This window comes from Triticum aestivum, chromosome 1A, assembly GCF_018294505.1.
Source record: "Triticum aestivum cultivar Chinese Spring chromosome 1A, IWGSC CS RefSeq v2.1, whole genome shotgun sequence".
In the NCBI taxonomy this organism is placed as follows: domain Eukaryota; kingdom Viridiplantae; phylum Streptophyta; class Magnoliopsida; order Poales; family Poaceae; genus Triticum; species Triticum aestivum.
In genome coordinates this window covers 565948358-565974635 of record NC_057794.1, presented here as the reverse complement: position 1 = coordinate 565974635, position 26278 = coordinate 565948358, and the positions used below count along the sequence as shown (strand labels likewise).

At 45.6% G+C, this 26278-nt stretch overlaps 4 protein-coding genes across 4 annotated transcripts; all 4 read right to left on the bottom strand.

Annotated features, from left to right (window-relative positions):
• Positions 1-1462: 1462 nt before the first annotated feature.
• On the bottom strand, positions 1463-3328 carry LOC123181496 (F-box protein At2g26160). Its single transcript, XM_044593771.1, has 2 exons — positions 3148-3328; positions 1463-2968 (listed from the first exon to the last, which is right to left on the bottom strand). The coding sequence occupies exon 2, from the start codon at positions 2961-2963 to the stop codon at positions 1746-1748; it is 1218 nt and encodes a 405-aa protein (XP_044449706.1). The 5' UTR covers positions 2964-2968; positions 3148-3328; the 3' UTR covers positions 1463-1745.
• A 2498-nt stretch (positions 3329-5826) lies between these two features.
• Positions 5827-7728, bottom strand: LOC123181488 (F-box protein At2g26160). The gene is made up of 2 exons (XM_044593758.1): positions 7578-7728; positions 5827-7390 (listed from the first exon to the last, which is right to left on the bottom strand). Exon 2 carries the CDS (start codon positions 7383-7385, stop codon positions 6522-6524), a length of 864 nt encoding a protein of 287 aa, XP_044449693.1. The 5' UTR covers positions 7386-7390; positions 7578-7728; the 3' UTR covers positions 5827-6521.
• A 2339-nt stretch (positions 7729-10067) lies between these two features.
• LOC123068386 (F-box protein SKIP23) lies at positions 10068-12495 on the bottom strand. The gene is made up of 3 exons (XM_044490968.1): positions 12380-12495; positions 11836-11982; positions 10068-11637 (listed from the first exon to the last, which is right to left on the bottom strand). Exons 2-3 carry the CDS (start codon positions 11975-11977, stop codon positions 10412-10414), a joined length of 1368 nt encoding a protein of 455 aa, XP_044346903.1. The 5' UTR covers positions 11978-11982; positions 12380-12495; the 3' UTR covers positions 10068-10411.
• Positions 12496-16755: 4260 nt separating this feature from the next.
• LOC123068380 (putative protein Brevis radix-like 5) lies at positions 16756-22680 on the bottom strand. Its single transcript, XM_044490955.1, has 6 exons — positions 21510-22680; positions 21220-21436; positions 18385-19781; positions 17784-18302; positions 17368-17681; positions 16756-17274 (listed from the first exon to the last, which is right to left on the bottom strand). Exons 3-6 carry the CDS (start codon positions 18556-18558, stop codon positions 17193-17195), a joined length of 1089 nt encoding a protein of 362 aa, XP_044346890.1. The 5' UTR covers positions 18559-19781; positions 21220-21436; positions 21510-22680; the 3' UTR covers positions 16756-17192.
• Between the last annotated feature and the right edge of the window lie 3598 nt (positions 22681-26278).

The following is a 26278-nucleotide window of genomic DNA, read 5'->3' as shown; positions in this document are numbered from 1 at the left end:
TAAAAACTGAGCAACTTGCAAAACAAATCTACCACTACAGAGTTAGTTACTATAGGGAGTCGACATCACATGAAAAAAAGGGACCATCACTACATGATTTAGATAGATGTATTTTTGATCTTTATAGGCAGAGCAACAACCGCAGTATTGATTGAAAACCAATACATTTAACATGTTGATGATACATAGCAACATAGTATTAAGTTCAGACAACTGACGATTGACGATACATCGCAACTGACAGGGACACAGGGTAAGCAAGTTAAATACCAACGTATATCACGGCTTGCATGGGACCACCAAAACACATTAGCAACCGCCATACATACCAGTCAGAATGTCAGATAGATATACCATGTGACCAGATTGCAAAATAAACACTGGACAACATCTATAGCATGGTCAGATAACATGAGAGCAGCTTGTATAGCCACAACCCAACAACAATATAACACCTTCACTTCAGTCCTGAGGAAAGAGCCATGCTGCCAGACGTGTCTCAATGCGGCGCTTCCAGGAAATCATTGGATGAGGGGAAGAGACGCTGCTGAGTCATGTCATAGGCGCCGTATGATGTGTTCTCCTCGTTGTAATAGTAGTCCATACGATACTCGTCGTCATCATCCAAGAAGAAGATGCGATTGCCGGAATGTTAATAAATCTAGGTCCAGGTGTGCATACATATTTAACATGATTCCTGGAAACATGGCTAGATAAGCACTGGAAATCACTTAGCTGATCTGATCCTGTTCCAAGTTTAATTTGTTCTGCAGGGTTATGGTCTGCGTGTACTGGGGTAACAAAAGTTACAAAACTATTATCCTTTGGACACAATTGTAGAAATAGAAATCTAAGAGTACTCCCTCCATTCCAAATTACTTGTCTTAGATGTGTTAGATACAACTGTATCTAGATAAATCTAAGACGCGATAATTTTGGACGGAGGGAGTATGAAATAAGCAAAGGAGACATGCACCAGATGCTCTCTGGCGCAGTGCAAACAACACCTACAGTTCATTCTAATGGCACTGCACCCCTCTCTGTTCTAGGCATATCCATTTTAGCATCACTGGGTTCATAAGTAGCCACTCAAATAAACTTCATGCTTTTTTTGCGGGAAAAATAAACTTCGTGCTTTTGAAATCACAGCACGAAAAAGGTGGCTGTCAGGTATGGCAATTCCAATTTGTCACTATCACTCGGTGAAGGGAGCAATAAATTAACTGCAATTGCACAGATAAAATATTTCCGGAGCACTGACTAGCTGAATCTCAAATCAAATCAAACGCACCTGACAAGCAGCTCAGGATGCATTACAAGGTACTGTAGCAATTTCAGCCAAAAAAAAAAGACCACCATGCCAATTCATCGCAAAAAAGGAAAGAAAGAAAAAGAGAGACCACAGTGACAAAGATTCAGATAAGCGATGGTGCGTTTTAAGATCTTTCATAGGCCACGTTACTAATCAAAAACCACCATAATAACTTCAGACAAGCGCTGATTAACAAACAACACTAAACAGAGTAACAAAGTTCAGATAGATAGATAGTAGCAATACTACTAACGCATTTCACGTCTTGTAGGTAAACCAGTGAACACTATACCAACCACCATACATATATACCACCGTCAGATATATAGATAACCTATGAGCAGGTTGCAAAATAACCCCGGAACAACAACATTTATAGCATGGCCAGATAACCTGGGAGCAGCTTGCATATATATAGCATTACGACTCATTCTCATCGGTCCCGAGGGAAGAGCCATGCAGCCAGACGCATCTCATCGCAAAGCTTCCAGGAGATATAGGGATGAGGGAAAAGGACACCGTCGGATCCCATTTTATAGGCGCCGAAAGAAGTGTTCTCCCTGTCGTAGCAGTAGTCCATACGATTCTCCTCATCATCATCCAAGAAGAGGATATAATCACCAGGCAACCTGTACTGAGACACAGACATGGCCCTGGAGCACCTTCGCCCTAGAAACAGCAGTTGGTCATCCCCCACGGTCGATACCTTGACCCACCGTGAATGCTCAAAGTCGGCCTTGTAAACCTCAAACCCAGTCAGTCCAGCAACTTCAATAGGCACCGCTCCAGGTCCAGGTACCTGGCACATGATTGTCCTTCGTGCCATCAGCAACACCCCATGCGATTCAACCAGGTAAAGCTTCTTGCAGCACATAGTGTCGTCCTCAAACACAGCTGGATACCATGGCTCACCCTTGATGATTTGTCCAATCCGAGAAACCTGTGGATCGCCGGTGCTATGGTCCTGGCTGATGTTCACCACAAGGAGGTTCTCGTCATTGGCAATGGCGTAGAGCTTTCCCTGGTAGAATGCCATGTCTTCGAACCCCTTACACTGATCATAAGCACGCACTGACCACGACGAGGCCCCTGGCTGGCACATTAGAATCTGGCTGGTGTGTCCAATGCCAACCAGTGCAGCAACAAGGTTTGGCGAGCACAGGAGTAGCTTACTTATGTGCAGCTTTTCCGTATTGATATGCATCCATGTGGTGTAAGGGTCAGCAACTTTTGACCCATCCTCGAGTGACCACTTAGCGACTGCATTTGGAGGCCGGAGTCGGACGCTGGAGAGAGCAGGGAGCATGAAGGTGGCCCTGGAGAATGGATTGACCAGGAAGCAGCCGTCGTCACGTGGGAACACGAGCCAGCTGTCACAAACACTCTCGTACCCCGCGAAGCCGCAGCCAGGGAAGGAATAGAGCGTAGGGTAGAAGATGCTGTAGAAGGTGCCGTCTGGGAGCGCGAGCACCGGCAGTGGCAGGGTCAGGATCTGCCGCCTCGCGGCGTCACGCCACTGCGGGCACACCAGAGCAAAGGCGGCGCGGTCGGCGTACCGGGGGAGCCGGCTGAACACCACGCCTCCTATGTCCAGCGGGAGGTCTGACCACGGTGACCGGGGCTGCGAGCGTGGTTTCTTGTCTGCTTCCATCAGTCCTGCAGAAAAGCAACAAGATCATGTTATCGTACATCGCAACCAGTCCCAGACCCGGCAAGCAATACGTCGAACACCTGGCGTGCATAGCTAGCGGAAATGGCGGGAGCAAGGAAGAGAACTCCGGTGAGCGAGCAAAAGAGTACGCCGGACGATGAGGTGAGAAGGAAGAGGTGGGTACCGGAGAGATCGCGCCGGAGCGGGGTCGATTGGCCGTCCGCGCCGCGCTTCGCCGGTGAGCAGCTCGCCGCTCTGGCTGCTGTGCGGGTGGAGTTTTTTTTAGGGAGTGCAGCGTGGAAGCCCGAATGGGAGCGGGTGACCTACCTGTATGGCTCAAGCCAGGCCCAGCCAACCTACCTGTATGGCTCAGCCAAAATGTATTTATTTCCCATTCTTTTTCTTTTTTCCGGGGGATTTATTTCCCAATCGATTCAACGTTTGAAATGGCCGTGACCGTCTTCAACTTAACATAAAAACTACAGAATTTCTTTTCATCTGTTTTTGTTTGAATTCAAAGGTCTTTTTTTTTTCAGAATAGTTTGGATTGCTTACCACACATGTCACATGGTTCGAATTCAAAGGTCATCCGGGCTACTATATCTTAGTGACGTTTGGCCCCACGAAATCTGTGAATAATTTTAATTTGTTTTAAAGAAAAATAAAGGTTCATGGAATGCAAAGATGGTGCATATTAAATTTTGTATAAATTCTTTTACTATTCGAAATAATTTACAAACATGATGTGTATATTTTGTTAGACACACATGGGCAAATAAAACCCTGCTGAAAAAAATGTTTCGATGGATATAAAGGTACAATATGTTAGAATAATTAAATATATTCCACTATCCACAGATATAACTATTTTAAAATACCTAAATATATATTCATTAGTAGGGAAAAAAATACTCCATGCATTAGATAAATATATGTATACATATTTAATTCGTAAAAATAGAAAATGATGCAGAAAAACATAAATACAAATTTTAGCGACCGGAAAATAAAAATGGCAGTAAAGGAATTAAAGAAAAATGAAGCAAAAAGGGAAACCCCGATAAATTAATTTATGAAATCCATAAAAGTGAAGACAAAAAGAAATTCTAATAATAAGAAATAAAAAAATCCCACCCTAGCTAAAATGGTTCGGCCCCATGAGGATTCAAAATTATGTTGACCATGCTTATTCCACACAACGAGTGGCAATAGGAATTTTTCACCTGTGGATGGGATAAAAAGAAGAAGAAAAGATCCTCAAAAAGGACAAGAAAAGGTAGAATAAAGCAACTACTAACAAGAAGAAGAAAAGAAACACACATGGATATAAATTTACAGAATTAAAAAATGTAAATACAGAGAAAGAAAAGCAAGATGAAGAAGAAGCAAAAACCAAAAATGAAACTCCAAGAAAGAGATCCATCTTGCTGGGCTCGCCAACCAAGAGAGATCCATCTTGCAAAGAGCGGATATCAAATGTGAGTTCAGAAGCTTCCCGGCAAACATGAGCAGATAGGTACTGGAAAACACTTAGCTAATCAGATCATGCTCCAAGTTTAATATATTTGCAGGGCTATGGAATCCGTCTACTGGGGTAACAGTATCTCTCTGAAATATTATTTTCTGGACATATGTGTAGAAAAATAAACTCATTACGCATGAGTGCACAAGATGCTCCCAGATGTAGTGCAAAACAACCCTGGAGCGAAAATATCAATTTCAATTTATGTCAGCTTCGACCCGTGAAGGGGACAAAAAAATTAACTGCGACCACACAGATGAAAGTACCCCGGAACATCGACTGCAACTCCAAATTGAGAAAAATCCACATTTCAACCTTGAACTAACCAGGCAGTTTGATTTACAACCCTCATCTTTAAAACCGGCCATACTACACCCTTAACTTATCAAACAGTTCAAAACACAACCCTTACTCGGTTTTAGCCTGGTCAACTGGTTTTGACCAAGTCAAAGCTGACTAGGCAGCCAACTCAGCAGCCACACACGCACATATCCTAACCTAGATCTCTCTCTCTCTCTCTCTTTTTGCGGGTGTACCTAGATCTCTCTCTCTCTCACCCTCTCTCTATGTCCGTTCACACTTCACCCTGACCCAGCCACAACTACTACGCCGCCCTGGGCAATTCTTTTCTGCTTAATTAGTAGATAAGGCAATCTTTGCCACCGTTTTAAAAAAAATCCACGACATGGTAAAATAGAGAGGCATAAACAACTATCACCTGTAAAATAACATCAATGGCTTATATATTGGCGAAGGACAATGATTTTAGAAAAAAAGAAATTAGAAAAAAAAATAGAGAGGCATAAAACTAAAAATAAAAAATAGTGATGCAAATACATATTAAAAAGCAAACAATGAAAAAATATAAGCAAGAAAAGAAAGGAAAAACAAATTGTAGTTTTTGGGCGACCAAGCAAAAGGAGGGCACGTATGAATAAAAAACTCTTACTTCATCCTATAATGTAAGACGTTTTTTAAGACCAGTCGGAGGGAGTAGTTAACAGTGCTCCCATTCATATGATCCCTTTTAACAAACTGCACTCATCCAAAAACATTCATGCTTGGTCAAGCACAGCTACATAAGGCTCATCACGATTATACACAAAAGAAAGGCTCATCACAACTTTGTACTCTTCAAATCCACGACATGGTAACATGGCCTGGCAGCTTATCACGCATAGTAATTTCAATTTATGTCGCCTTTGACCGGTGAAGGGGGCTGAGAAAGTAACTGCGGCAGCACAGATAAACTACTCTCAAGCAGTGACTGAATCTCCAAATTAGCCAAACCACGCAAGCAAATCTACCAATTCAGAGTGCAAAATTATCGCAAAGGATGATATCATCAAACGGAAGATACAGATAAGCAATGATGCATTTTAAGATCATTTACTGACATAGCAATGACCACAATTGTACTTGAAAACTGATGGAGTCAACAGCTTCCATAGTAAACACCATATTTAGTTCAGGCAATTTACTGATACACATGGCAACTAACGGCATAAGCAAGTTATACTAACGCATTTCACAGCTTGCATGAGACCACCGAACACCATACCATTAACCTGTGAGCAGCCAGCAAAATAAACATCTATCGCATGGTCAGATAGCATGGGAGTAGCTTATATATAGCAACAACCCAACAACAATGCAACACCTTCAATTCAGTCCTGGGGGAATAGCCATGCTGCCAGACGCATCTCCTTGCGGCGCTTCCAGGAAATCATTGGATGAGGAGAAGAGATGTCGCCGAGTTGCATGTCATAGGCACTGCATTCTGTGTTCTCCTCGACGTAACTGTAGTCCACACGATACTCGTCATCATCGTCCAAGAAGAAGATGTGATTGCCCAACAACCCGTACCGAGACACGGCCACAGCCCTGGAGCACCTTCGACCCAGAAACAGCACCTGGTTATCCCCCATGGTCGACACCTTGATCCATCGCGAGTGCTCAAAATCAGCCTCAAATACCTCAAACTCGCTTTGTCCAGCAATAGCTTTACGAGGCCCTCCAGGTCTAATTTCAGGAACCTAGCACCAAATATTCCTGCGTACCATCAGCAACATGCCACGCGATTCAACCAGATAGAGCTTCTTGACGGGCAAACCGTTCTCTTCAGACGCAACATAGTATAACCTGAAATCCGCCTTGCCCTCGATGACCCTTCCAATCCGAGAAACCTGTGGATCGCCGGTGCTTTGGTCGTTGCTGATGTTCACCACAAGGAGGTTCTCGTCATCGTCAAGGGCATAGAGCTTGCCCTGGTAGAATGCCATGTCTTCAAAATCCTTACATTCATCACACGCGCGTACCGACCACGACAAGGCCCCTGGCTGGCAGATTAGGATCTGACTAGTGTGTTGAACGCCGACCAGTGCGGCAACAAGGTTTGACGAGCACAGGATTAGCTTAATTGCGTGCAGCTTCTTTGACTTATTGATATGCATCCATGTAGGGTAAGGGTCGGCATATTTTGACCCGTGCTCAAGTGACCATTTAGCGACTGCATTTGGAGGCCGGAGTCGGACGCTCGAGAGAGGAGGGAGCGTCACGACCGCCCTGGAGAAAGGGTTGACAAGGAAGCACCCATCGTCGCGGGGGAAGACAAGCCAGCTGCCACAGACGCTCTTGTACCCAGCAAAGCCGCACCCTGGAAAGCGGAAGGCCTTATCATAGGGGATGCTGTAGAAGGTGCGGTTTGGCAGCGCGAGCAGGGGCAGCGCAGGGGTCTGGAGCTTCTGCCTCGCGGCGGCGCGCCATTGCGGGCACACCGCAGCGAAGCGGGCGCGGTCGGCGTACGCGGGGAGCAGGCTGAGCACCAGGCCTGCCAGGTACAGCGGCAGGTCTGACCATAACGGCGGTGGCTGCGAGTGCGTCTTGTTCTCTGCTTCCATCGATTCTGCAAAGAAGAAACAACATCAGCAAAGAATGACGGCAAGACAACGTTTTTCTGCCGCGCAGAGGCAATAAGTCGAACAGCTGGTGTGCGTGACCAGACGCTGCGGATGCAGGGACAGAGACACCCCCTGTAGGCGATCGAGGGAAGAAGGAGAAAGGTGGGTGAGTAGAAGGAAGAGGCGGGGTACCAGGGAGAGCAGCGCCGTCCCGGTGCCAGAGCGGGGACGCCGGTGGCAGGCTGCCACTCCTGTTGCACCCCGGGGACGCCGGTGCCGGAGTGGAGTGTGGCTTCCCGAACGGGACCAAGTTTTTTTTTTTTGAGGGGTAAGTTTTTTTTGTGTGTGACCAACTGAGGGTAATTTTCGAGGGATGTGTGCAGCCCAGGCCCAGCTATATGGACCGGGCCCTTAATCGGCGCCCCCCAGCTCTTGGAAAACAGCATCTTAAAACCATTTTCTTTTCCAAAACCCTTAATTAGAGATTTGAACTAGTACAAGTATTTACATTTTACAAAATAATAATTTGTTAAACATTTATGAGGTCTGCTTAGGCAACTTGTTGCCTTTGGCCAAACCTTTGCAAGATATTTTAACAATGTGTCGACGCTTTTGTTTGGCCAAATTGTGGATTGTTTTGATCTTTAGAATTTTTTTAGTGCGATTGCAAGGCGCGTGTGCTTTTCTTCGCTGCCAGGATACAAAGGGGTTTACAATTCCATGGATGATTGCTCAAACTTTTCTACCTCATTTGGACTTTCTGTCTTGCACCATCTGATCATGCATGTCATCCAACATCTCCTTATATTCTCACTACCTTCGATTTTCTCATTCGTGTCTTCTTAATTTTATTCATCTCCGTGTTTACCCGGTACATGTGCGTCGTCGCCATCTCTCTCATTATGAACATCTTTGGTATCGTCACTGCCGTCAGATCCTCACCGTGTTATGTCCAACGCGTATAACCATCACTAAAACCCCTCTTCCACAAATGATATTCAAATTCATCTTTGTTCTTACCATTCTTGTTTTCTCCACATCTACGACATGGACAACACATCCTTTGTCTGCCATTGACCTCCATGTGTTGGAAGGCAACTTGAAGAAACCCTTCCAACTTTTCGATTCAGTCGCCCTATTCTCATACATTCATCTTCAAGCCATCTACACCAAGCATATAATTAGCGCTCCGTGTGGGAGAGAAAATAATTTCCCCACATTTATATAATATAATTGGAACAAATTCGTGTGCTGTGATTTTCTTCATAAATATCCTTAAATATGGTTCTAATATGTTGTCAGTGTGGAAAATACATTTAGGTATACAAATATTAATGTTCTGTATGTGTTTTTTTTTTTGAAGTGTTAGTCTATGAAATGTGTTTATCTTCTCCCACAAAATAAATAAACAAATGTGTTTATCTATTTAAGAACCACGCAACATGCTAATTTCACAAACAAAATGGGTTAAGACCGTCATTGCCCCTCCCTCACCAAAGCCGAACAAACCTTTTTGTAGTAGACAATAGGGAAATTGCTGTGCTAAGACCCCGTAAGACCAACACACCAGAGCAACAACTATCGCTGATGAAGAAAGTCCTAGATCGAAAGGATCAAACTTATAAATACTCAAATGAAGACGAACGAAGACCAGATCCAAACAGAACTATCGAAAATCAGCACCGACCGAATCCCACGAGAACCGACGAAGACACACCTCCACACACCATTCAACGATACTAGACGCACCATCAGCGTGGGGATAGAACGTGGGAGACATTATTCCTACGAATGGACGTCGCCGCCGCCACACAACCCTAACCAAGACGCTAAACCTAACAAGAACGAGAGTGGGGTCCCTCCCGTCGGCGAGGGGCCGAGATCCTCCGCACCTACATGGCCCAGAAGCCATCCGAGATGGGATAGACTGACGGCGGCACTGACGGGAGGAGAAAGAGTTTTTCTTGTGGAGGAGGAAAGAAAGAACTAATTAAAGTTATATTGATTCTAAAAAAATAAAAGTTTTATTGATCAAGTCATCAATAAACAAATTATTTTGAAATTGCCCAACAAAAAACTATCACCTGAAATATTTTGTAAAGACGAAGGACAAGAAACATACAAAATATAATTCAAAGAAGATATAAACAAATAATGATAAGAGAAGAGATATAAAAATATAAAAATAAAAGAAACAAAAAAGATAGAAGCGGGAATAGAAAGGAAAGTAAAAAACAAAAAAATGATTATTGGGTGACCCAGCAAACGCGGAAACGGAGGGGGCAGATGATTTTCCTTTTAGAAAAAATGTTGTACTCACCCAAAAATTAAAAGCAAACCTCACGCAAATGACTCAGTATTGTTTTCAAACGCAAATGACAAATAAATATATTTAATTCAAAATATTATCTACGCACATGTTCCACTGTCTAATAACTGTGTGGACAGCAAAAAGATGCTCTGTACTTGAAAAAAATCTTGAAATATGTGTTCAAACCACACAGCTGCACAAGGCTCATCACAAGATATCTACTTGAGCACAAAGCAAATCTACCACTATAGGGAGTCAGAGGCCACCAAGCCAAAAACATCGCAAATCTTCCATATGCACAACAGCCACGGCACTAGTTGAAAACCAATGCAATAACTTAGACAGTAACAAACCATAATTACTTCAGACGATTACTGATGCTCTGCAACCAACAGAGTAATCTAGTTCAGATAAAACAGACCATGTTCGCAGGCACAGAAACAACCACAGTACTAGTTCAAAAACCCATGCAGTTAACAACTTGCATAGTAACCACCATAATGAGTTCAGGCATTAGTACTGATAACCATACTAGTACTGCTAATGCATTTCATGGCTTGAATGGGTTCACTGAACACCATACCAACCAGTAACTACCATACATACCATGGTAAGATAGATAACATATGAGCAGCTTGCAAAATAACCACTGTACAATAACATCTATAGCACGGTCCGATAACCTGGTAGCAGCTTGCATAGAAATAACAGCGCTTCAGTCATGAGGGAAGAGCCATGCAGCCAGGCGCATTTCATCGCAACGCTTCCATGAGATCTCTGGGTGAACAGAACTGAACCCGCCAGATCTTATGTCATAGGTGCCAAAAGAAGCGTTCTCCTTGTCATAGCCATACTCCATACGATTTTCCTCATCATCATCCAAGAACGAGATCTGATCACCCAGGACCCCATACGGAGACAAGGACACAGCCCTGGAGCACCTTCGCCCTAGAAACAACACCTGGTTAGCCCCCACGGTCGACACACTGACCCACCATGAATGCTCAAAGTCAGCCTTGAAAACCTCAAACGCGCTCCATCCAGCAACAGCTTCACCATACAGCCCAGATTCAGGAACCCGGCACACAATCGTCCTGCGTACCATCAGCATTGCCCCACAGGATTCAACCAGGTAGAGCTTCTTGCAGAGCATAGCGTTGTTGGTGAACGCAATTGAATACCATGGATCACCCTTGATGACTTGTCCAATACGAGAAACCTGTGGATCCCCGGTGCTCTGGTCGCCGCTGATGTTCACCACAAGAAGGTTCTCGCCTTTGGTGAGGGCGTAGATCTTGCCCTGGTAGAATGACATGTCTTCAAACCTCTTGCACCGATCGTACGCACGTACTGACCACGACAAGGCCCCTGGCTGGCACATTAGAATCTGACTGGTGTATCCAATGCCGACAAGGGCAGCAACAAGATTTGGTGAGCACACGACTAGCTTACTTATGTGCAGCTTGTCTGAGTCCTTGATATGCATCCATGTGACATAAGGGTCAGCTACTTTTGCCCCATGCTCATACGACCATTTAGCGACTGCATTTGGAGGCCGGAGTCGGACGCTGGAGAGAGGAGGGAGCGTCACTGTTTCCCTAGAGAAGGGATCGACCAGGAAGCACCCGTCGTCGCGGGGGAAGACAAGCCAGCTGCAGCAGGCACTCTGGTACCCGGCGAAGCCGCAGCCAGGGAAACGGAAGGGCTTGGTATAGGGGAGGCTGTAGAAGGTGCCGTCAGGGAGCGCAAGCAGCGGCAGTGGTGGTGGCAGCAGCTGCTGCCTCGCGGCGGCACGCCACTGCGGGCAAACTGACGCGAAGCGGGCACGATCGGCGTGCGCGGGGAGCAGGCGGAGCACCAGGCCAGCCAGGTCGAGCGGGATGGACGACCATGACAGCACCGGCGGCTGCAAGTTGGGTCTCTTCTCTGCCGCCATCATCCCTGCAAAACAAAGAATCAACAGCATGAGTGAACGTTGCCTCGCTTTCCGACATTGAAGACACACCAAGAAGAATCACGGCACAACAGCATTTCCCTCGCGCAGAGGCAATGCGTCCAACACCTGGCGCTCATGGCCAGCGAACGCAGCGGGGCGGGACAGAAACCCAAACGGCCAAACCCCACAGGCCACAGCATTACCTCCCCGTGCGAACCACACTGCGGCGAAGCGGGCGCGGCTGGCGTACGAGTGGAGTAGGCGGAGCACCAGGCCGGCCAGGTCAAGCGGGATGGACGACCACGAGCGCACGGTCTGCGACTGTGATTTCTCCTCTGCCGCCATCGTCCCTGCAAGTGCAAAGAAACAAAATCATCAGCGATCGCTGCCCTTTCATCGAACATCGACCATCCAACATAACACAACGAGAAAAATCACGGCACAGCAACATCCCCGCGCAGAGGCAATGCGTCGAACGGCTGGCGCGCATGTCCAGCGGACGCGGCGGGAGCCGAGACGGAAACCCAAACCCCAGAACCCGGGCTAGCAAGAGAGGAAGAGGCTGGCGCCATAGAGCAGCGCCGTCCCGTTGCCGGAGCAGGCGTCGATCTGCCGTAAGCGCCTGATGGCCGGACGACCACGGCGGGCGCGGGGAGGAACACCCAACGGCCAAGGCCCCAGCTTCCATGCCCCTCCGAGCGAGCGAGAAATGCGGAAGAGGCGTCAGGAGAAGGGAGAGTCGGGTACCAGAGAGAGCGGCGCCGTCCTCCCGGTGCCGGAGCTGGGGTCGATCCGCGGTGCGCTGGTCCCCGCGCCGCTGCCGTCAGTGGAGTAGAGTGGAAGAGGTTTTTTTTTCTAAACACGCAGGCAAGAGGAGATTAAAGGAGCTGGCGTCCTACAGAAAGACCAGTTTTTTTTTTTTTTTGCATCGATGTATTTTACTTTTATTATAGCGGGGATGCATCGATGTATTTAGTCAGCATGTGCCTTATAAAATTAAGTCTTTTCTAAAAGATGAAGAAACAATAATAAAATGATGTCGACCCATTTTTTTATTTTCTAAAAGATGTTCCCATGCAATCCATCTGATGTCGTCATTGACGGGATAGCAATAAATCATTTGCTATGCCTACCGTCCCGACATGACATAGGTTCAAGCACAGATGGATCAACAACTCTTGGGCACACCATAGCCCAAGATCCAAGGTAATGTCATGTTGAATCCTTGCAGATAACATTAAAAGATCTAATATTTGATGATCTGTTCCATCTACTCGAAACTTAGCAATAGCAGGAATGGGAGGGAAACCAAGTGCCTGATGACAAGAGTTCTGATAACCTTGCGGCTGAGGCTGGGCTTGGGGCTCGGATGATTCAACAAATATGTGTGTTCCTTGCGGACTTTGAAATTCATGCTCATGTAGGGCCTACTCGCAAGCTAAATGGCCCATAAAGTGACCAAAACAGACACAAAAATTTATATGTGGCAGAGAATCCATCAGGAAGAAATCCAACATTTAGCATTTGGTCACTAGTTTGTTTCATCAACTCCACCAAGTCTTGATTTGCAAGAGCCTAGACACACAGAGATACGGTGCAATCCATCAAGAAAGCAATGTGGGATCATTCACCTACGGGATTAGGACAAGAATTGTCTAAATTTTTTTCAAAACGGAGGCAAAAGTTTTGCCTCATCGATTAATTAAGAAGAAGAGAATTGCCCAGTTAATTTAAGAAAAATCGGGCGAAAACCTACACAAATAGAGTACAGACTAACTACTCACATGGCACGAAATCCCCCAACCACACAGTCGGCCCTTGCCAAACTCTCTGAATGCACAACATCCATAAACCCTGACACTACTACTACGCCAAGTGAATCCCAACAAGAACACCACAACACAAGACATCATGCACCTCCCAATCCAAGAGGACAAGCCGAGAGACCGAAGATTATCCATCAAGCAACCAGAGATGCCTTGCCTATGATGTCACTCTTGCCTTTGCCCATCTTCTTTTGTTTGCCCCTTATTGGTGTTCCTGTCAGGAGGCAAGCAATCGACCTGCCCAAACCAGATCTAGCAACCTCCACGCTAGCGAGCAAGTCACAAAGTTCCTTCACGAAGAGAGCATTTGAATTTGGAGTTGGAGTAGGTGCCAACACACTTGGCTCAATGGCCATGTCACTCACGGGCATCACCTGCTCGATGGTCGCAGATGAGGGAAGGGCAGCAACATCTGGAACTCCGCGCTCGATGACTAACGCCTGACGCCCGATGGACTTGGGAGAGCGAGAGATTGCACTGTCCAAATCACTACTCTCCTCAGCATCAGCTATCTAGCTCGACTCCAGGGGTGATGTTGGTGGCAAAGCCACACTCGAGATCTCGGGAGGGTCTACCTGCAGTTGCTCGACACACAAAGGCAAAACCAGGCCCCCACACAACTCTCGAAGCTCGGGCATGATCTGTAACACCGGAGTCACAACCACATCATTGTCAAGTCCCTCAGAGGCTAATGGCGGTGAGCTGGCCCTAGCCCGAGGGGAGAAACGACCATGAAGCTCGTCTCCCTTCTCAGCGTCGAAGCTACCATCGGGCACAATCAAAGGGTGCAACACATGAGTAGTCTGCAAACACAAGCGGCGTCAGGGAGAGCCCGCCCAGTGCAGCCTCAGCTCGCTCCATGAAGCTCTCCATCCGCAACATCCAACCTTTCATAGAGTCAACGACATCACGCAGAGGCTGGACCGTTTTCTCAAGCTGAAAGGAAGCCATACCAAGGAGCTCAGAGCACAGCAGCTCAGCCTGCCTCTCCAAAGTGGGCCGCATCGAGGTATCCGTCGGGGCCATTGAGCCAGCAGGAGCAGAAACGATCGATGCCCAAGAATCACGACAAAATGCCTTCGAGAGGGGCAGGGCTTCTTCCTGGACCTTGTATGGAGATGGAGCTTGTTGGTGCTCGACAGGGAGGCGGGGCAATGGCGACACAGTAGCTCTTCCCAAGGAGCTGAGGGGACGCCAGGCATTGCGGCACTCATGCGCTTGATGACTGTTCTCAAGGCATCGATAACATCTAAAAGGATCTCGACAATCCGCTGCACGGTGTCCAGGAAAGAGACATCTATATTGATGCTCTCGAGACTTTCTTCACCTCAAAAAATTCGGAAAATGTTGAAACTTCAGCACCACAGATGTCCCAATGTCGTTGAAAGGAATGCATCGGATAACCATCAGGCACCTATGCTTTAGTCGGGAACATTTGAAAAAGGGTGCATTTCACTTCCTCACAGCTATATGACTTGAGAGGTTTTGAATTCATGTCTTCCTCAACTATGTCTATGTGGTACAAACATTTGTAGACAACACTTCCAAATCACATGGCATGCCAGTGTCAACCGTGACTAATCGGGACATGATTTTCACCAGCATTTTTTGGCAAACCATTTTCAAATATCTGAATGTTGCTCTAAATAGTTCCACACATCACCCTCAAACAGATGGCCAGACTGAGAGGATGAACCAAAGATAGAGGCTTATTTGAGAAGTATGGTTTTTTGCTGAGCCTAAAAAGTGTTCATGGTTGTTATTTGTTGAGTGGTGATGCAACACCTCCTACCACACAACCACCAAGTTCACCCCGTTTCAGATTTTATATGGATTGCCTCCTCCTCTTATAAATGAAATATACGTTCCTGGTCCAGTGTATATAGTTAGGCACTTAGGCTAGAACATTTTTAGAAGGAAAAAAAGCATACATCAACAATTACAACACAATTTGTTAGAAGATCAAGTTAGAATGAAAAAGCATGCGAATATGAAAAGGACTGACGTAACATATGAAGTTGGTGACATGGTTTATTAAAAATGCAACCATACCGATTGGCGGCATTTGGTATAAGAATAGGACTGGAACTTGCAACAAAACTCTATGGCCCCTTCATAATTTTACAGCAGGTGAGTACTTGAGCATGCAAACTACAATTACCTTTTTTTTGCGAGGTACACAAACTACAATTACCTGACACTACACAGATACATGATGCTTTCGCATCAGTCAGTTAAGGAAACACTCAGGTCCTGGCTGTTACAGCTCCAGGACTTCCTCTGGTTTACTCACATGGCAAGACAAAAGTGGCACCAATCATGGTACTAGACACAAGACTTGTTCCTAGACACCAAAAATTGGTTACACAGGAGCTGGTTCAGTGCCTGAACATGTCACTCGAAGAGGCTACCTGGGACGATGTTGATTCCATCAAGTACACGTTCCCAGAATTCTCCAATGGAACCACTTGCTCATGGTTTCCTCCTCCTCATCCTTGTGGGCAAGGATCATCTTCAGCAAGGTGCAATTTTCAGGATCCAGATGTTCTGAACCTGACAAAACTGAATCTCTTGGAATAATTCAACACCGAGCTCTCTGAAGGTTCAAAGGAGGAAGAGAACGATCGGTTGACGTGTGAAGAGATCAATAGCTCACGGCGACGATAGAATCCACTTTTACTCGACCGTTCTCTTCGTTATAGCGCATTTCGTGGAGCTTACTTTCACCACGCTTTTGTTAACTGACCATTTCTTTACCGCACATAATACCTTTCCCTTATAGCGCATTTCGTGGATCGAGTCATCTTCTTCTTCTTCTCCAAGTCGTTGTAGCCTGGCTCTAAAATCCTAGGGAACTTGTATCAGATTATCAATTCGGGGTATCTGAAATCAAATCGCCACGGTATAGTTCCTCCATTACTGACAGGTCATCGGTGCCTAGTGTTGTTCGGCGTGCACGGTGGTTTGCCATGGTGGCATGCAGTGTTGCAGAGTCTTCAGTACTCACATCGGCCGCGACGGCTTCTTGTTCCGGTTGAAACTCCATGGCGCATATAAACTGTTGGATTAAAATCCGCTAAGGCGGAGAAGTAGAAATGCCCTTGATTTTGCAGATAAATATGAAAATATTCATGAACACGCACTAACATGTCGGCAAAACCGGACATAAACATTTGTTGCATAGCCCTTGAAGACGCTCTAGGATCGTGACGGTGTCGCTATCGGCGACGCCCGGGGCAATCTGAATGTGTTGGGTATTTGCATAGGCATCGTAGAGCCACGTGTAGTGTAGGCCAGCGACTCACTTTACCAGTGAACGTATGTATGCCTGAAACTCTATGCACTATGTCTGAAACTCTGAACCTAGGCGAACAAGAGTGTGGACAGAATTTATGCCATGGCTAGCCTTATAAGAAAAGAAACCATATGCACATCACCAGTCGATCAATGGGAGGGGAGAACTAATGTACTAAGTACTAGTACAACTGAAGAACATTACAGGAATCGCAGACACAATTTCGCCAAGTGTCCGGAACAAGTATTAGGTTTCTCGCAAAAAAAAAAAAGAGAATTAGAACGTGTACTGTATTTGTTGATTTGTATGAATCCTTTTTTAGTGCAGTAGCATGTACTAGCATAATTCCATTATTCCCTTTTCTTCACCTTGCAATGCTGATTATGAGCATGGTATGTTTATCTGTAACCAGACCGAGGACATGGATGCGGGCAGAGCTTCAGAAGGAGTAGAAGCTGCGCAGCCTGTCCTTGTTCTCCTGCCACCACACCCTCGCCTTTACCTCGCCGAACTTCTCACGGCTGCAATGAAATGCAACACCAATTCAATCATTCTCAGTCCAATACCTACTAGCTAGCTTCACACCTCAATCTCTTCATCTTGGACATTGGTACCTGAGTTCGACGTGCCGGAGCTGCAGGGGGTGATCGGGGTAGGCCCGGACGGTGATGAACACGCCGGGCTCGTACTCCTCGACCCACTCGCTCCACGGCGTGTTCCTCTGGTGGTGGTCGCTGATGTCGCCCTCCTCCTCCTCCTCGTCTTCTTGGGCCGCCGGCGCCACCGCTTTAGGTGTCGAGGTCACTGTTGGTGGCGTTTTGCATCCTCTGAGGGTGTCGGGCGCGGTGACCAGGCCCAGTATCGGCGACCCCGCCGTGCCGCTCGACCTGCTCCCGCTGGACGGCTCGCCGGCCGCCATCGCATCATCCTGTGCCAACCAAATCCACCACAACACAAGCATTGCAATTCAGTCGGTCGAATCGAATCAAGCAAATGATCGATCAGATCAGGCGCAGCCGTGCGTGCATACCGGCAGCGCTTCTTCTTCGTCGGACTCGGACTGGCACGGGGTGGCAGGTGTGTCGTCGTTGCCATCGCCGTCGGACTGGGTTACAAGGCTGTAGAGCTCGACGATGCGGTCGTGGTTGTCCGCCCACCAGCTCTGCGCCGCCCAGTCGTCGAACAGCTCGTCCCGGAACCGCACCTTCCGGAGGCGGTTGGTGCCGTCGGGGCGCGGCGCCAGCGTCATCAGCACGCCCGGCTCCGGCTCCGCCACCCACTCGTCGGCGCCGTCGTCGCCCTTCTCAGCCGCATCGTCGTCGGCGTCCAGCGAAGGAGAGCAGCACTTGTCCCGGTCCTCCGTGTGCAGCAGATGATCATGCCGGCGGTCGTCCGCTTCGTCCTGCAGATGCGCCGGCGTGATCTTGGCCGACGTCAGCCCTGAACCATCCATGTAACGCTCACGGTCCGCCTCCTTCTGCTGCCTCCGCCGCGGCCGCGCATGACCGACACCCCCGGCCGCCTTCGCCTTGAGAGACATGGCCTTCATCTGAAAACACAAGAGAGACAGACTGATCAGCAGGCACGAAGCAAGCAATGCGCGCACGCAGATGCAGGCACGGGGTACGTACGTTCTTGGCCAAGCCCCTGACGACGCTGATGGACCTGGCGGCCCTGCTGTCGCCGGCGCCGCCACGGAAGCACGCGTGCATCTCGATCGCCGGCCTCTCCTCTCCTGGCCGGGACGAGTTGAAGTTGGATCGGGAAGAAGATGAAATTTTGAAACCAGGCAGGCTTGTGCGCATAGGCAGGCGCAGTTAATGCAGACGGCGTATTTCTTGGCTACGTTCGTGCGCGAGCTATACGGGCGGCGCGGGCGTTTCGGATTTCGAATCCCTGCTGCATGCTGCGGTCGAGAGGTTGGATTTCGGATTTCGAACGGCCAGGGTAGGAATGGGCCGGCCCATATAGAATTATGTTTTCTTTCTTTCCACTAGTAAGCGTGCACGTGCAATGCACGTATAACCATCAGGAAAAAAAATCTTCTGCATAAACATATTTTTTTACATGCGATACATAGTATATGAATTCTGCAAAGAGCAAGTTAAGTAGGGCATGGAGAGAATGGATTCTGACATGTAGACTAATTAACATGTTGATGAATTATATTCCCTCTGTAAAAAAATATAAGAGCGCTTAGATCACTAAAGTAGTGATCTAAATGCTCTTATATTTCTTTACGGAGGGAGTATTTGTTAGCAGACTGATACTGCAGAAGACTTGTCGACTTACATGGAGCAGGGCGGCCTAGAACCAAACATAGTTACTCCTAGTTGATGCTATTCATAGAGATTTTCCATGGCTTGGTGAAGAATGAAACCGATGAAAATAAAAACAATAGGAGAGTGGTGATTTTGGCATAGAGCTTTTCTTTCATAGTAAGCTCCGGCAAAAACTGCGGTTAGGAAATTCATCTCGTTCATATTTCATTAGCGTTGCAGACATGTAATTCATCTCATTCTTATTTAGTTAGCTTTGCAGATATGTAGCCAATTCATGCACAAATTCAGGTGACAAGGAACATATCACCATATCATTTTGAAAATTGCATTATCTAATTGAACCAAAAGATCTGACCGTAGTGGGACTTTTGTCAAAATGACACATATGAGCCATCATCTCATCTCACGGAACCTTGAAATGTTGAAATTTTTATATCTAACCATAACAAATATCATTAGAAAATTGTACTATTTGATTGAACTACAAAAACTGCAAGTAGTAGGATACTGGATTTATAAAATCAACACGACACAATTTCACAATTATGATGCTCCATAGGCATAAACACCTTTTACTTTTGTTTCATCTTTCATATCCCTCGCATGAATGATGAACCTGCATATATTGCCTTTTAAGAGAGATGCTTGAAAATGAACGAAACATGAAATCTTGAATATTGTTGTTGACGCCGCCAATCCAGTTCTGGTATGAATCCACAGTCCACACTTTCCCTACGATCCTAAGTCTGAAACAGTCAATAAGGAGTCAATAGAATACACTTCTACATCAGTTCTGCACAGGACTAACTGGAGCTTGTGCATAATTCTATTTGACTGCTAAAGTAGCATAGCAAATAAAATGAATACAACATGAAAAATAAAATATATAACCGCGCTTGCACTTATTTACCGTATACTGAGGTGCTATACATTACACTAAAAATTGTCCAACAAAATAACATAGAAAGGCTGCTGAAAATGAACAGTATGGCATGATGGCATAGAGGAATGTCACATAAAACTATAGTAAGCCCGCAGTTCAGGTTCTATGATTCTCTAATATTGGTTCTCTAATACTAAAAGCAATAGCCAAATATCACTGCATAGTTCTTCCAGGGTATTAAAATGGCAGGCTCCCTTCAACATCCAATCTAAATGCATGCGACTCACTCAGAATTGCTACATGAACAAGTAATTATGCATGTATCCTTACTTGTCCAGAACACAGGGGGCTCATGCCTATTAGCTCAGAATTGCTACATGAACACGTAATTATGCATGTATCCTTACTTGTCCAGAACACAGGGGGCTCATGCCTGTTAAAAATTAAATTGGCAAGATGTAGAGCCGCCTACTTGCCAGTATCACACATCATTTAAACATGAGAAGTAAATATACAAAGTTGAACCAAGGGACATTAGAATAACTACATACACAAAATCCAGTTTTAGCATTGCAACATATGAACTTAAAGGGAATTCCAGTCGTACCACTTAGAATTCAGTCTTCAGCACACGGCGTATCAAATAAAAAACCCAGAAGATTTGAAATTGCCTTCCTCCTAACGTCAAGCAAGGAATTTATAGGTGAGGTTTGCGATGAAGGTTCGGCAGGGCCATCCTGTGGTGTTGCTCCCGACATCAAGCAGCTACAGCCGCGCGCCACACAGAGAGGCTGAATGGCGGGGGCGACTGACGAGCAGCACGTGGGAGGCAGACAAACAGAGCCGGGTCAGGCACCGTGTGCCACAGGAGAGGCGGCGGGCGGGGGCCGATGGAGAACGGGCCGGCGGGTGAGGCATGGCAAGCGGCAGGAGCCACTTGAACAAATTGTTTTACAAATTACTGTAATGACTAATCGACATATACAAAAGCAATTCACATGAACTGGACAGAGGACTCTGTTCTGTATGTTTCTGAGTAGAAAGGTAACAAACAATCTAAGAAAATGAAATTAAGTTAATTCTCACTATTTTTGTTAGTATGATTTTTAAGCACAATGCTAACAGGCTACCGCACATACAGCTATTAGCTGAAAGAATTTGATTTTTCATCCCTTCACTCCCAAGAGATTAGTGGATGAACAGAAGACTGACACCGAGTCCCCGATCTAACACTCTCAGCTAAAGCAACACAAATCTCTTGGTAAAACACCACAGGCACAGATCGAGAAGCGTGTGCTCACCAGATGGTTGGCCAGGATGACCTTGGCACCCTTCCCCATGAGGAAATTGATGGACGGCATGGAGGCGCGGATGCCATTGTCGTCGGTGATGTTCTGGCTGTCGTCCAGCAAAACGTTCAGATCGGCATGGAGGAACACCTTCTTCCCCCTGAGGTCCTTGTCGCCCAGGGTGCCCACGCTCCTCTTGGTCGCCATTTCCTCCTCGGTCTCCCCTTCCCTGCACCAAATCCGACGCCGTAGACATTAGATTAATCCGCAGAGGAACCAGATTCAGACGAACGGAGATTTACCAGGCAAGAAATCAATCGGGTTAATGCCAATTGAACATCACATTTCTGCCATTCGAAAGTGAGTTCATGAATCCTTGTGATTATTTTGTAGGTGTTCTCTACTGCACTGAATTCAAAATCTGCAAAAATAGAAAGGAAAAAAAAATAAGTTGCAGGTGTGTAACTGAAGAACCTCGTCATGTTATGACGGAAGAATCACTTATCCGGAGCAAAAATAGACTGGAGACGGGCAGGCTTTTCATCCGTAACGTCGTCCATCTCCTATCCCTGGAGAAGAATTGTGGCCACTCATCTGTGAAGGATCGCACCGCCGCCGCAGCAGCACCTTGCCATCGTGAACCTGACATTGCAGAACAACTGCGCCTTGCACGGCCATGGGCACACAGACCAACATCCGCCTTCCGCACGGCCAGAGGAAAAGCAGCTCCAAACCACCATCCAAAACCAACACGGCCATGGGCGCCGGCGCCTCAAAGCGATGGCTGAACGCCCCACTCCTTTTGGACAGCCACGCACAGAAACCCATCGCCACCTGAAACCATCGCCACCTGAAACCCACGAACAGAAAACAACCAACGCCACCACATGGAGCTCTCCGCTCAAGGCCGCTGGTCCGAGCGCCATCTCAGATCCAACCCGCTCCAACACCATCTCCATCCACAACTCCACCTGCAGCACCCACTCCGGCAGCAACAGGAGGCAAAGCACGCCCCGTCTACTGCAGCAGCTCCCGACCGCCGCTTTTGCAGCCCACCTGGCCGAGATTCGCTGCCTCCATGACCGGGCGCGCCGCCCCCTCCGACAACCGCCGGGCGCTCTCAGGAGAACCGCCGCACACCAGCACCTCCTCCAAAATCCCGCGACCGTGCTCCGCCTCCCTGTACGCACCTCATCGCACACCTCCACACCGGAGAGACCACCGCGTCGCCCACATGACGCCACTCGCCCGCGCGTGGGAGGCCCGTCGGAGCGCGCTGCCATCGCCGCCGGCGTCGACGGCCAAGGGAGCTCGGGGAGGGAGGCACTCGCGGGGCTAGCTAGGGTTAGCGCGTCCGGAGCCGCCCGCGCGAGCGGCTCGGGAGGAGGAATCGGTCCTTATCGATCCGGAGATTCAGGGAGCGGCATGCGAGGATCAGGACGTGGAGGACTAAAACTGGCAGACCACGGCGCGTCTGCTCGGCAGAACATTTGATCTGGGACGTTGATTTGGATGGCTGACTGTTGATGCAATATGAACAGTTGGATGGGTTTAAGTTGATTTGATCAAAGGGTTGCGGTTATCCTGTGTACAATTTACTGTGTGGAGTTAGGAGGAATCATGTTTGCTCTTTTAATAGTAGTATAGAAGAAGCACAGCGCGCGCGGAAGTAAACCAAAGCCAGTGCCTCCACGAGAAGTAAATTTGTGTTTCTTAGAGAAGCAAAGATATCATGTTTTTCTTTTTCTTTTTAAGAAGCACAGACGTGCGACACAAATTTGTGTTTCTCATGGAAGCAAAAAACATGACTTTTTTTGTTCTTTCGGCAAAGCACAGATGTGCTTCTCGCGAAAACAAATCTATGCCTTCACAACAAATACATATGTGCTTCTCATGGAAGCACACAAAAAAAACATTTTTTAATTTTATTTTTAATTATGCATCAAAGATAAAATGTTCTCGTAACTTTGTGAAGTGTTTCAACCACTGTCTACGAGGCAACATTCATGTTTGGTCATAATAAAATATTCGCTATGTTAAATAAATGTTCACTCGACTTCGAAAACTGGTTTCAATATTAAAAACTACTACATGCTAAATTTTTACTTTGTTCTAAGGAAAATCACAATCAAAAGGCAAAACCAGATAAATGACCTGTTAGTGCGCCCTCCTTTTTATTTGAATTGCGTGAAGTGTTTTAGGAGTACCTGTAAAAGTGTTATATGAGTAGATGGAATGGAAGAACTGGAACGCCTTGTTCGTTCCTTTGTAAGCTGGTTAATTAGATCTACTAGTAGAATGCCCGTGCGTTGTCACGGGCTTTTGAAATATTTCACACATACAAACAATATAACACAAACACAATTATTTAATAGCGGAAGTCTATTATTGCAATGTAATTGGATAACATAAAAGAAAAAATAACGAGATGTCCATGTAACAACTGAGTGATGTTCCAAATGAACATCTATTATAAAACTATTAATATCTAGATGATGCGCTTAAGAAATTCTTTCACAATATCAGGAAAGTTTCCTCTAGCTTCATTCCCACGATGTTTTAGTAAGTATAATAAAAAATGCTTCCTCAATTCATTCTCATCCTGCAGAAACAAGACATGTAGTTAGTATGACAATTTCACGCCGAAGGTCTTAAAACATGTAACGCACAATACTCACCGCGCAAATCGGCTTCACCAATTCTTTACCGTTCCACCAGAGCATAAAATGAAAAATAAAATAGCCAGACACATTCCTGAAAAAATTTAATTTAATAATATAAAAAATATAGTGATAACAAAAGTAAATACTCTTGTTATGAATTCATTACCCATCTACACTCGTTGGAACACCAAACGGAAATAAACGTTGCCATTTAGATATATCATAATTCCAATCAGGCATCTTTATTTCGAGTGCTTCTTTGAAATCCCTTGCAAAACTTTTTAATTTCAGTGAATGCCTCAAGTTTTTATCCTCTGACGATTGTGATGTTTGAATAGGACCCATAATATATAGACGATGTGCCTCTTTATCGATGACGTACAATATGTATCGGCCGATGGATGCATAGGGAAGATAAATCTACAAGTGGAGTTATTAGAAACAACAACAAACCATCATAACAATGGACAAAATATTTTATTACCTTATTGCAAGATGAGATGTCGTTCTCCATTCCAGGCCAACTATCAAATAATGTTGCCAATGTCTGGATAGTTTCCTTCTCACAAAACTTCTGACCTCGTGTTGACTCTAGCATCATGGACTAAGTAAAAAAAGAAATATTGTTTAAACATGTTGATACTAATGGCACATAGAATGAAGAGTTACGATAACTTACACAAAATCGTAGATCCATGTAGTGTATAGGAGGGTCTGTGAACAATACTCCCTCATCACATGCCAGCATATGCACGGCAGTGTTGAAGCAATCATTGTCCATAGGCTGCTCTATCTTAAGTATGCACTGAAGTTTTTTAAAACTTAAGCTCATTGGATTGGGTGTGCAGCTCCGGACCCATACCTTCCTGTAATTTGGATGGTAAGAAGAACAATAATATACATCCGCATATTAAATATTGATACATGATGTTTACTCCAAACACCCGGCATCATCGATCGACATGATGTACTTGCAGAGGTCGGCAAGTATTTGACGTTGGTCCGTGGGAATGATAGTGACTGGGACAGGACGTTTTTCTTCGACTACGTCAGGAGGATTATCCAGGATCTCGAAATCAGAATTAGCTAAAGTTTCTTCGCTGACAGGTTTATGGTATATGGGACATCCTTTTAGCAAATTAAGCTCTGAATCAAGCAAAATGACTGCTAATTTTTGACGAAAATGTTTCATATCCTCCTAAAAAAAATTATACAAAAAAGTTATATAATATTTTCAGATAAAATAACGAAATAATGTATAAAAATGAAATACCTGGGTGAACTGGTCTGACAGTCCATGTGATGTCCAATATTCCATGTAATTCAGCATAAACAACCCACATGATACGCTATAATATTTGGTAAGTGTGCTTTAGAATATCACACAGATGAATCAAATAAACAAACCATTTTAACAATTGCTTACCCATCGGTTTGTATTGCCTCCTGAATTTGCTCTTCAACCGTCCATTCTGTAACATTGAGATTGGGCCACTTATCACCTCTGATAAACTCCGGACTCTGCTCTGCAAGTTTCAGCCATTTCTCGAGCCCCCGTAACTATCATATGAGAAATGTTAGGGATGAAGTCAAACAAAACATATGTTAAGATGAGTAAAAAAATAGATAGTTACCGTAGTAGCAAGGTCATTGCGTTTGACATTCTCACCAAGTGAGTCCAATACTTGGATCTCTCGTTTTTTGGCATTGGCGACTGCTAGATACCAATGGTAGCCCGACATGTTTATCGGAATGAATAACCGGTGTAAATATCATACAAATCACAATCACAATTAGACATAATTATTAATAAATCATTAGACATAAGAACTAAATAAAAAATCCATAAATATATGCATGGATATGAAGACAACAACTAACCATATCTTGCTGTAGATAATTATTAACATGACGCACAATGCGATGATATTTTGATGGGTCGATGTTTCTTTCACCGTCTTCTTTTATCTGGCCAGATACAAACGTGCTAATAATGTGTACCTTTTCACCCGCCCTGTCTTGTAGATGGTCGTGAGCAAGGATGCAATATATGTAAGCATTTATCACCTGTAAACAACATTTAGGATATATTTATATTTTATGATATTATATATTGTTCATATTATTGATTACAAAGTTTGTGCAATTGGTTTTACACCGTCATGTAAGAATATCATTTTTTATAAGGCATTTCAAATCGTCGGTAGCTAACAAGGCATCTCCAATGTCCACGAACTGGGTATCCTTGCGGGCAGACTTTATTGATTCGATGACTGTAATATCTCTAGGGGTACAAACATAGTCTGTCAAATTCATAAAAAGTGAGACAACTTAGTTAAAAAAATGAGCCAAATTAGTTGAATACAAAAGACAATATCACAAAAATAAGATCGATAATAATATAAACA